This window comes from Labeo rohita, chromosome 21 (genome assembly GCF_022985175.1).
Source record: "Labeo rohita strain BAU-BD-2019 chromosome 21, IGBB_LRoh.1.0, whole genome shotgun sequence".
NCBI lineage: Eukaryota > Metazoa > Chordata > Actinopteri > Cypriniformes > Cyprinidae > Labeo > Labeo rohita.
The window spans coordinates 29,688,637-29,700,305 of NC_066889.1; the positions used below are offsets into that span (position 1 = coordinate 29,688,637).

General features: G+C 30.6%; 1 protein-coding gene across 1 annotated transcript; it reads left to right on the plus strand.

The window, feature by feature from the left end:
• Positions 1–679: 679 nt before the first annotated feature.
• On the plus strand, positions 680–11,338 carry txnl1 (thioredoxin-like 1). Its single transcript, XM_051092915.1, has 8 exons — positions 680–910; positions 3,322–3,418; positions 5,234–5,407; positions 5,497–5,619; positions 8,134–8,203; positions 8,301–8,473; positions 10,842–10,946; positions 11,045–11,338. Exons 1-8 carry the CDS (start codon positions 813–815, stop codon positions 11,072–11,074), a joined length of 870 nt encoding a protein of 289 aa, XP_050948872.1. The 5' UTR covers positions 680–812; the 3' UTR covers positions 11,075–11,338.
• The last annotated feature ends 331 nt before the right edge of the window (positions 11,339–11,669 follow it).

Here is an 11,669-nt window from a genome sequence, read left to right on the forward strand (position 1 = left end):
CTTTCTTAGGTAACGAGGCCACATCAAATCTCCTTTTTTGTGCTTCCCTCTCTAAAAAGCAAACAAAAATCACACAGGTCAATAAAATATTTTAAGTTTTAATGAGAAAAACACAGTTATATTTATGTAGGGGAAAAAAAACACATAAACATCCTAATTATGCTGTTTTTTGATAAATAAACAGCTCATAGAGCAACCAAAACTAATAGCTAATTCTTAAAATATTAAATAATACTTTCTTAGTGTGAAAACACACCGTGCTCAGCGCTCGTCTGGTTCAGCGCAACTAATGAAACCAGAAATAAAACCATCGAAGTTTTGATTCTGCTCATGTTTTGGTTACGTTAACCGGCTCGTAACCATGGCAACTTGAAAAAAAAAATAAAAATAAAATAAAATATATAAAAATGCTTGGTCTGAAACAAGAGAATAGTGGATTTGTTATCTTATGTTGTCATGTATTTTATTTAATTAGTTTAGTTTTGTATTTGTAGTAGCGGTAAAACTATAAATATTAAGTATTTAAATATTTGAACCTTACGACAGTCGCTTTGCGACATTCATGAACGGATTTATCGATGACGCTCCCAGGCACCGCCTCTTTTGACGAACGCAGGCTAGCTGACCAATCACAATCGAGAAGCGTCGTCCGTGATTGGTCAGCCTCTCTACCCTCGTCATCACTACACAGGAAGTGCGATTCGGGAGAAGCGTCGTGCCGCGCCGAGCCCCTCAGTGATTTTAGATCAATCTGAGCGATTAGAAGTGATTTGTAGCGCTAATCAGCGATTCGTTCCCCGTGTGTTTGAGTCATGGTCGGGGTGAAGGTGATCGGGAATGACTCGGAGTTCCAGGCGGAGCTGAGCGGCGCCGGATCCAGGCTGGCCGTGGTGAAGTTCACCATGAGCGGGTGAGTGAGTGTGTGTGAGGCCGCTACAGCCGAACCCGACAGAACCGACAACACACGCGTACAAACACACACACACACACACACACACCTGGCGGGGGATTGAGTGTCCGGGAGAACACGGACAGGCCCGCCACTCAAAAACCGGACTGAACGGAGGACAAGAACTGAACCGACACCGGCATGACTTAGCAAAACACACACACACACACACACACACACACACAGAGCCGTGAGACTCTTACAGAAAGTATCCTGTTTACATGTAAAAGAACTGTTTACTTAAACTGCATGTTTAATCTTTTTGACCTGAAATATTTGCTTTATAAATGATTGAAATATTAAGGGAATACTCACATTCACATGTTGGTTCATGGTCACGTGACATGCAGGTAAACAAATAAAATGTTGAAATATTTAATTTGTGCTTAAGTTTGCTTGATTTTATTTTAAAACTACTCTAGTGTATTATGAAGGAATTCTTAACACATGGTTATTTATTATTTATACACTACCACATTTTTTAAGTTTTTTTTTTTTTTTTTAAAAAAAGAAGTGTCTCCTGCTCACCAAGTCTGTATTTCTATGATCCAAAGTACAGCAAAAACAGTAAAATTTTGAAATATTTTTACTATTTAAAAAACTGCTTTCCATTTGAGTATGTGATTTCAAATTGAGTGTGATTTCAAAGCTGAATTTTCAGCATCATCACTCCGGTCTTCAGTGATCGTTCAGAAATCATTCTGATATTCGGATTTGCTCTTCAAGAAACATTTTTGAATATTCATTCATTTTAATCATTTTTCAATATTTCAAACAGCTGAGCAATTTTTTTTTCAGGATTCTTTGATAAATAGAAAGATCCAAAGATCAGCATTTATCTGAAATAAAAAGCTGAAAATCTTAAATAACAATATAATTAAATAATAAAATGCTAAATGAAATTAAATAAACAAATACATGCACTCCCAGTCAAACGTTTTTTAATAATAAAGAACTGTTTACTTGAGCTGCAGGTTTAATCTTTTTGACCTGAAATAGTTTCTTTATAAATGATTGAAATATTAAGGGAATACTCCAACATTCACATGTTGGTTCATGGTCACGTGACATGCAGGTAAACAAATAAAATATTGAAATATTTAATATGTACTTAAGCTTGGTTCCTTTTATTTTAAAAGTACTCTAATAGCGTATTAGGAAAGAATTCTTAACACATGGTTATTTGTTATTTATACACTACCACATTTTTAATGTTTTTTTTTTTTTTTTTTTTAAAAAGAAGTTTCCTTTGCTTGCCAAGCCTGTGTTTATATGATCCAAAGTACAGCAAAAACAGTAAAATTCTGAAATATTTTTACTATTTAAAAAAACTGCTTTTCATTTGAATATATTTTAAAATGTAATTTATTTATGTGATTTCAAAGCTGAATTTTCAGCATTATTACTCCGATCTTCAGTGTCACATGATCTTTTAGAAATCATTCTAATATGCTGATTTGCTGTTCGAGAAACGTTTATTATTATTATTAATTTGATAACAGCGGAGTATAATTTTTTCAGCTTTCCTTGATGAATAGAAAGTTCAGAAGAATGGCATTTATGTGAAATAGAAGTATTTTGTAACAATACAAGTATTAATTTATAAAAAAATCATGTTACAAAAGCTTTTTATTTTAGATAAATGCTGATCTTTGGATCTTTCTATTTATCAAAGAATCCTGAAAAAAAATTGCTCAGCTGTTTGAAATATTGAAAAATGATTAAAATGAATGAATATTCAAAAACGTTTCTTGAAGAGTAAATCTGAATATTAGAATGATTTCTGAACGATCACGTGACACTGAAGACTGGGGTAATGATGCTGAAAATTCAGCTTTGAAATCACGGGCATAAATTACATTTTAAAATATATTCAAATAGAAAGCAGTTATTTTAAATAGTAAAAATATTTCACAATATTACTGCTTTTGCTGTACTTTGGATCAAATAAATGCAGGCTTGGTGAGCAGAAAAGACTTCTTTAAAAAACATTAAATCTTACTGTTCAAAAACTTTTGACTCGTAGTGCAAGTATTGTTTATTTAATTTCATTTAGCATTTTATTATATAATTCTATTGTTAATTAAGATTTCAGCATAAATAATTAATTGTCATGTTGAAAATGTAGTTTATAACTGGTTCAGCTAATATTTAGGAGGACGTTTTCCTGAAATTTCTGAAATCATGTTTGCAGAAATACAACTTTAGTCTTTCTACTTCCGAATTTCACATTTAATTCGATATGTTACTGGCTGTTTCTTTATAATTAGTTGTGAAATTTACCAGCAGTTTCTAAAAGAAAATTGTTTTTACACAATTTGCTTGTTTTGTTTGTCTGTGGTGTTCATTGTTGATGGTTTTTCTCTGTCCAGCTGTCGTCCTTGCGTCAGAATAGCTCCGGCGTTCAACATGCTGAGCAACAAATACCCTCAGGTTGTGTTTCTGGAAGTCGACGTCCACGTCTGTCAGGTGAGTGAAAGCGCTTTCTGATTAAAGCAATGCGTTTTTACAAATTTACGCAATTCCAAGATCCAGTTTTGTGTCTCTTTTAGTCCTAGGCCTCATTGATCTGACCTCATGCACCTCAGTTTTTGTGTGCAAAAGCATTATTTGTGGATAATTTTGTCAATATAGATCAATCAGCTCTAAACTGAAATACAAAAAACCTGTACTCGCTGAAAGAAAGCAAGCTGATAAAATATTAAATGCAATATTTGGCAATAATATGAGAAAATATGAGTTTTTGTAGGCTGGTCAGTTTTGAATAGAAACACAAAGTTAGGTGAAATATTTTCTGCACTGCATTTCTAATATGCATTTAGTTTATCTGGATGCACTTAAAGGAGAAGTCCACTTCCAGAACAACAATTTACAAATAATGTACTCACCCCCTTGTCATCCAAGATGTTAATGTCTTTCTGTCTTCAGTCGTAAAGGAAATATGGTTTTTGAGGAAAACATTTCTGGATTTTTCTCCATATAATGGACTGATATGGTGCCCCGAGTTTGAAAGCTCTAAATGATCCCAACCAAGGAAGAAGGGTCTTATCTAGCAAAACAGCTGGTCATTTTTTTCGAAAAATAACAATTTGTATACTTTTTATGCTCTGGGATGTGCGTCCCTGACGCTACAAATTAATGATGGGTTATTCTTGAACGATTTGTTCATTTTGAACGAATCTTTAATGTGACTCAGGAAGAACGAGTCGTCTCGGGGAGTGATTCGTTCAGTCGCGCATTCAGGTTCTGTACTGGAATTAGTTCACCTGTTTTTCGAGTGGTTCGTTCATCTTATGGGGCTGTCACGTGATGAACGAACGACTCAAACCCAAAAACTTGTCAGATAAGAGGTGAGGTGAGCTAATCATAGACTAAAGACCCAGGTAAACAATGAATGAATCTTTTCTGTTTCTTATAGCATTATAGTTTTGTCTTGTTTGTAGTGTGATCAACGTTTGTGTAAGCAGTAGATGTGTTAGGGAAGTAACACAGAACATTTTAATTATATTTTGCTAAAATGAACGAAATGACTCAAAAAAAGATTCGTTCATTTTGCTGAACGAGACTCAAAGGTCAGAGTCGGTAAAATGATCCGAACTTCCCATCACTACTACGAATCACGTGTAAGTTCATCGTCTTTGTACTCCGGCTCAGAAAGGTAGAGTATGGTGAAAAACTCCATCTTATTTTCTCCTACAACTTCAGAATCGTCTGACATCGTTGTACCTTTTTGTTTATGAACAGTGTTTGACTTATTTGCAATTTCTTAGTCTTTGTGCATTCACTTTGTAAACACTGGGTCTGTAGTTCTGTGTGACCTTTCGACGTGATTCAGTAGTACGTGGACGCGCATCCCAGAGCCTGTGCTACACGAACTTTTGTGCTTAAAAGTATACAAATTTTTATTTTCCGAAAAAAAAAAAAAAAAAAAAAAAAAAAAAAAAAAAAGCCGATCGCTTCGCTAGATAAGACCCTTCTTCCTCGGCTGGGATCCTTTAGAGCCTTTGAAGCTGCATTTAAACTACATTTTGTAGTTTCAAAATTGGGGCACCAATGAAGTCCATTATATGGATGACAAGGGGGTGAGTAAATTATTTGTGAATTGTTGTTCTGCAAGTGGACTTCTTCTTTAAATAACTAAATCTAAAACTCATACTGTGTAGAGAGAAACTAATAAAAATGACAAAAACATACAACATAGTTACTAAAACTGAATGAAGGAGTATCTCAGTGGTACTAAAGTAACACTGGTGTGACCAAAACATTCTGTTTTCCGTCTCTTAGGCAACAGCTGCGGCCAATAACATCTCGGCGACGCCGACGTTCCTGTTCTTCCGAAACAAAGTGCGCGTGGACCAGTATCAGGGCGCAGACGCTTCCGGCCTGGAGGAGAAGATCAAACAGCACGTGGAGAACGATCCCGGTAGCAACGAAGACTCGGATATTCCCAAAGGCTATGTGAGTACATGCCATTTGTAGTCTGTACTGTGTGTGTTTGGGTTCATATTTGAAGTTTGTGTTATTTCTGGCGTGCTGTGTGTGTTCAGATGGACCTGATGCCGTTCGTCAATAAAGCGGGCTGTGAATGTCTCAACGAGAGTGACGACTGTGGCTTTGACAACTGCTTAATCAAGGACTCGACCTACTTGGAATCAGACTGTGATGAACAGGTGAAAATCCTTTGGATACATGCTTTTCACATGTTCGTGGTTCCCTGATGTTAATTAATGGTCTCATGACGTGCAGGCAAACAGAATATTAAAATATTATGATTATTCGCAATTATTCGCATCCAAAATTAAAGTGTTTGTTTACACAGTATATGTGTGTGTACTGTGTGTATTTATTATGTATATATATATATATATATATATATATATATATATATATATATGTGTGTATATATATGTGTATGTATGTATGTATTTATATATATATATATATATATATATATATATATACACTACCGTTCAAAAGTTTGGGGTCAGTACATTTTTATTGTTTCTTTTTTTTTTTTTTTTTTTTTTTTGAAATTAATACTTTTATTCACCAAGGATGTATTAAGTTAATAATTAAAAGTTTATTAAAAGTTAATAATAAATAATTTACATTGTTATAAAATATTTATATTTTGAATAAACGCTGTACTTTTTAAACTTGTTATTCATGAAAGAATCCTGAAAAAAAAAAAATCACAGGTTCCAAAAAATATTTGGCAGCACAACTGTTGATATTATCCAACATTGATCATTCTAATAATAAATCCGCATATTAGAATGATTTCTGAAGGATCATGTGACACTTAAGACTGGAGTAACAGCTGATAAAAATTCAGCTTTTCATCACAGGAATAAATTCTATTTAAAAGTATGTTAAAATAAAAAACATTATTTTATATTGTAAAAACATTTTGCAATATTACTGTATTTTTTCTATATTTTTAATCAAATAAATGCAGCCTTGATGAGCATAAGAGACTTCTTTAAAGACTATTACAAGTCTTACTGACCCCAAACTTTTGAACGGTAGTGTATATATATATGTGTATATAAATACACACACACATGCATGATTATATATATTTAAGAAAATGTATATTAAATGTATTTATATATAATATTAATTATATTAATAAAAATATATACATGTAAATATTTTCAAAAGATATACTGTATGTGTGTATTTATAATAAATATATACAGTACACACACTTATTATGTAAACAACTTTTTATTTTGGATGCAATTAATTGTGATTAATCATTTAACAGCACTAGTAAATATTTGAGTAAGTGTTTTTTTTTTGTTTTTGACATTTAATAATTTAGAATTATTACATAATTATTAATACAAACGTATAAGTATTTTTTTGTAATATTGTATATTCGTAATTACTTATTTTAATGTCATAATTTTATTATTTGTTTTATTGTTGTTTTTGATGTGACATTTTTATAACTTGATGAATTAATTAATCACTAATTGTCAGTCGAACATTTTGTTTATAACTACAACCAGTGTTTTAGTATTATTTATACACTATTTTAGTTTTCATTAATATTTTGAATTAGCTTTTATTTTTACATTTTCAGTTTTCATTTTTAACTGTAGTTTGATTTGATGTATTAATTATGTTTTATGAATTAATTACCAGTTGTCAAGGTTAAAATGTTTGTTTATAACTGCTCCAGTGCTATTTCAGTATTATTTATATAATATTGTAGTTGTTTTTTTTTTGTTTTTTTTTTTTTTGTTTTTTTTACTTTTCTTTTTTATGTAATTTTAAATTTTAGTATTTTATATGCTTTTGCCTTTTAAGTTAAGTTTAAGTAATTTAGATTTACGTTTAATTGTACTTTGGTTTGATTTATTAATTAATGTTTTATTAATTAATTACCAGTTGTCAAAGTTAAAATGTGTTTATAACCGCTCCATCCAATAATTACAGATAGAGTTATTTTATTATTATTTAATGTAATATAGTAATTTTTTTTTTTTAATTTAATGTTCAGTGTTATTTTTTTTTATTTTAGCTTTATTTTTTGTGTTTTATGCGCTTTGCCTTTTAAGTTAATTTATATTTAGGTTTAATTGTATTTTGTTTGAGTTATTAATTATTAATATGTTTTATTAATTAATTACCAGTTGTCAAGGTTAAAATGTTTGTTTATAACTGCTTTATCCAATGTTTATGGGCAGTTTTGTTTCAGTATTATTTCTATAATATTATAGTTTATCTATTTTCAGTTTTCATTTTTATTTAATTTTAATTTTTATATATATATATATATATATATATATATATATATAATTTAGAAATTCATATTTTTGGTATAATTAGAGTTGAATTAATAATTAGAATCTGTAGTGTTTTATGTGCTTTTGTCTTTTATTTTTATATCTTTACTTGTTTTTAATAATTAGGTTTAATTTATTTTTAGTTCAGTTTAAGTTTATTAAATTCCAGTTAGTAATTTTGGTGCTTCAGTTACTTGCCATGTAATTTCTGTATCATGTTTAACAATATGAGCCGTATCTATCTACTGGACATTAAAGTGAAAGTGAAACTGTAATGTGTTCTCAGTAATAAGATCAGATCACAGTTACTGTCAGTGTGAGTTTCTCAAGTACACAGACCAAGTGTAAATATGATCTCGGGACTGATCGTTCTGTGTTTGTTTGCAGCTTCTGATCACAATCGCCTTCAATCAACCTGTCAAACTCTTCTCCATGAAACTGCTGGCTCCTGAATTAGGTAAGACGTCCTTACTGCCACCTGTCAGTCTTGACGTTCTAGTCTTGCTTCTAGTATGTTGACTTTTTTTTTTTTTTTATATTAATTTTGTTCTCAGCTCAAGCTCCAAAGAGTGTGAAGATCTTCATTAATCTTCCTCGTTCAATGGGTTTCGATGACGCAGAGAGAAGCGAAGCCACGCAGATGCTGGATCTGTCGGAGGAAGACTACAAAGATGACGGTCTCATCCCGCTCAGATACGTCAAGTTTCAGAACGTCAACAGTGTGACTGTATGTCAGATTACACTACTAATACACACAGTATTGTACACTCAGTTTAGTTCAGGTTTATTGGTATAGTGCTTTTCACAATGCATATTCACCATCCATTCATTCAGAATAACAATATTTCAATGGGAAAAAAGTAAATGAAAAAAACACAACTAAATAAATATTTAAACAAAAAAACAAATAAATAAATAAAGCTCACAGAGTACTAGGTCCCATTTCAGCATCTTAAAATACACCTGTATTACATCAGTGAGATCCAAATTATAACATTTTTGCAACCTCAAGGTCCAGATAATTTACAAATGTCTCCCAAGCTTGATAAAAAAAAATAGTCTGTCTTTAAATGATCATCTTATATAATTAGAATAACAATAAATAAATAAATAAAGCTCAGAAAGTATAATATCCTATTTCAGTATTTTGAAATGCTCTTTGCATTACATTGGTGAAATCCTAAATATATAATTTTTGCAACAAGAACAATATTTTGATGGGGACAAAATAGTAAAAAAAAAAATAATAAAAAATAAAGCATAAATAGTCCATGTTTAAACATTTCTTATAACAATATTTCAAGGGAGAAAAATAAATTAAAAATGTAAATAAATCTAAAATAAATATAATTCATATAAATATTAAATATAAAAAAATAAAAACAGCCCAGAAAGTGCTATAAAACTTAAAAAAAAAAAAATAAATAAATAAATGTGTGCTATCCCATTTCAGCATCTCGAAATACTCATTGCATTACATCAGTGAAATCCCAAATATATAATTTTTTCCAAAAAAAACAATATTTTGATGGGGAAAAAAATGGTAAAAAATAAATAAATAAATAAAGCATAAATAGTCCATCTTTAAACATTTCTTATAACAATATTTCAAGGGAGAAAAATAAATTACAAATGTAAATAAATAAAAAAATAATAAAAATATAAAATAAATATAATAAATATAAATATTAAATATAAAAAACTAAAAACAGCTCAGAAAGTGCTATAAAACTTTTTAAATAAATAAATAAATGTGTGCTATCCCATTTCAGTATCTCAAAATACTCCTGCATTACATCAGTGAAATCTAAAATATATAATTTTTTGTAACAAAACAATATTTCAAGGGAGAAAAAAGTTAAATAATAAATAAAAAAAGTATTATATCCTATTTCACCATCTTGAAATACTCATTGCATTACATCAGTGAAATTCTAAATATATCATTTTTGCAACAAAAACAATATTTTGATGGGGAAAAAAAATGTAAAAATAAATAAATAAAGCATAAATAGTCCATCTTTAAACATTTCTTATAACAATATTTCAAGGGAGAAAAATAATGTAAATAAAAAAAATATATATACATATAAATATAATAAATATAAATATTAAATATAAAAAAATAAAAACCACTCAAAGTGCTATAAAATTTTTTTTTTAAATTAAATGTGTGCTATCCCATTTCAGCATCTCAAAATACTCCTGCATTACATCAGTTAAATCCAAAATATATAATTTTTTGTAACAAAAGCTATTCTGATGGGGAAAAAGTTTTAAAAAATGTAAATAAAGCATAAGTAGTCCATCTTTAAATATTTTTATATAACAGTATTTCAAGGGAGAAAAAAAAAAAAAAAAAATGTAAATAAAAAATAAATATAATAAATAAGCGTAAAAATAAAAACAGCTCAGAAAGTGAACCTGTAAACCTTTTTAAAATAAGTAATTGTATAAAATCCTATTTCAGCATCTTAAAATACTCCTACATTACATCAGTGAAATCCAAAATATATAATATATAATAATATATAATATAATATATACATTTAAATAAATAAAACGCAAATAGTCAATCTTTAAACATTTCTTGTATAACAATATTTCAAGGGAGAAAAATAAATGTAAAAAATGTAGCTAAATAAGCGTAAAGATAAAAACAGCTCTATAAAGTGCTATAAAACTTTTTTAAATAAATAAATAAATGTATAATATCAGTGAAATCCAAACAATATAACTGTTGTAACCTCAGAGTCCAGATAATTACAGTCTGACAAACTTTATTATATTTTTAAAAAAAGCCTGTCTTTAAATGTTCATCTTATTTAATTCATAATAACTCAAAATATTAAGAATCATGATTCGTAATATTTCAAGTGAGAAAAATAAAGTTAATATAAATGAATTACTAAAAACATCAAAATACACCTGCATTAAAATCAGTAAAATCCAAACATAATTTACAAATGCTTCCCAAACTTTATAAAAGTCCAATTTTTAATGTTCATCGTAATGTTATGCTATTTGTGTGGTTTAAGAAGCTTTTGGGAATCTGAAGCAAAGGTTTCTCACATTCCACCTGTTTTTGTGTTCAGTTATTTATCAAGTCGAACCAAGGAGACGACGAGACGACAAAAGTGAACTACTTGACGTTTATCGGGACTCCTGTCCAGGCGACGAACATGAACGACTTCAAACGGGTGAGTAAAGATTCAGTCATTTCATTCAGTATTTCCCACTGGATATTTTGTTAGTTCACATGACGGAAGTATTTAACGTGCACGTGTGTGAAACGCAGGTTGTGGGTAAGAAGGGAGAAAGTCACTGAAGAGGAAAAGACGACACGACATATTGCTGCAATCTCTCCACGGGCGTCTCTCTCCGCCAACATGACTGGGCAAAATCACCACCGACACACACACAGACACTGCCGAGCGCCGGATCCGTCCCTCAGCTCGCCATCAGACGAGAGAGAAAGAGAGAGAGAGAGAGAAGACACAGCTTTGTCTCAATGAGGCCCTGGATCAGTCATTTTTATCTGAACCCCTCCTGAAATGTTCCTGTAAATAAAGTCGATCCTTTTTCAAAGGCACGTGGCTACTGTTGTTTGTCAGCACTTGAAAGCATTGCCCTTTTAGGATTTTAAAAACTTCAACAGCTTTTTTGGTGCATAATTTTGGGGTTTCTTGAAGGAAAAAAATGTTCTGGCCGCTGGGTGGCAGCAGACGCCATGCAATGAGCGCGTGTCCGCGGGGGCGAGTCTCAAGCGCGTTCCTGTGAGAGGAGCTCCGCGATTAAAAACGAAACGAAAATCTGTGACAGGTTTATGAGACGCGTTTAAAATCCAATGCATGTGTTTGGAATATTATCTTTACATTTGTTAAAATCATATAATTAGAAAGAAACGCAAAATGGACAATTTA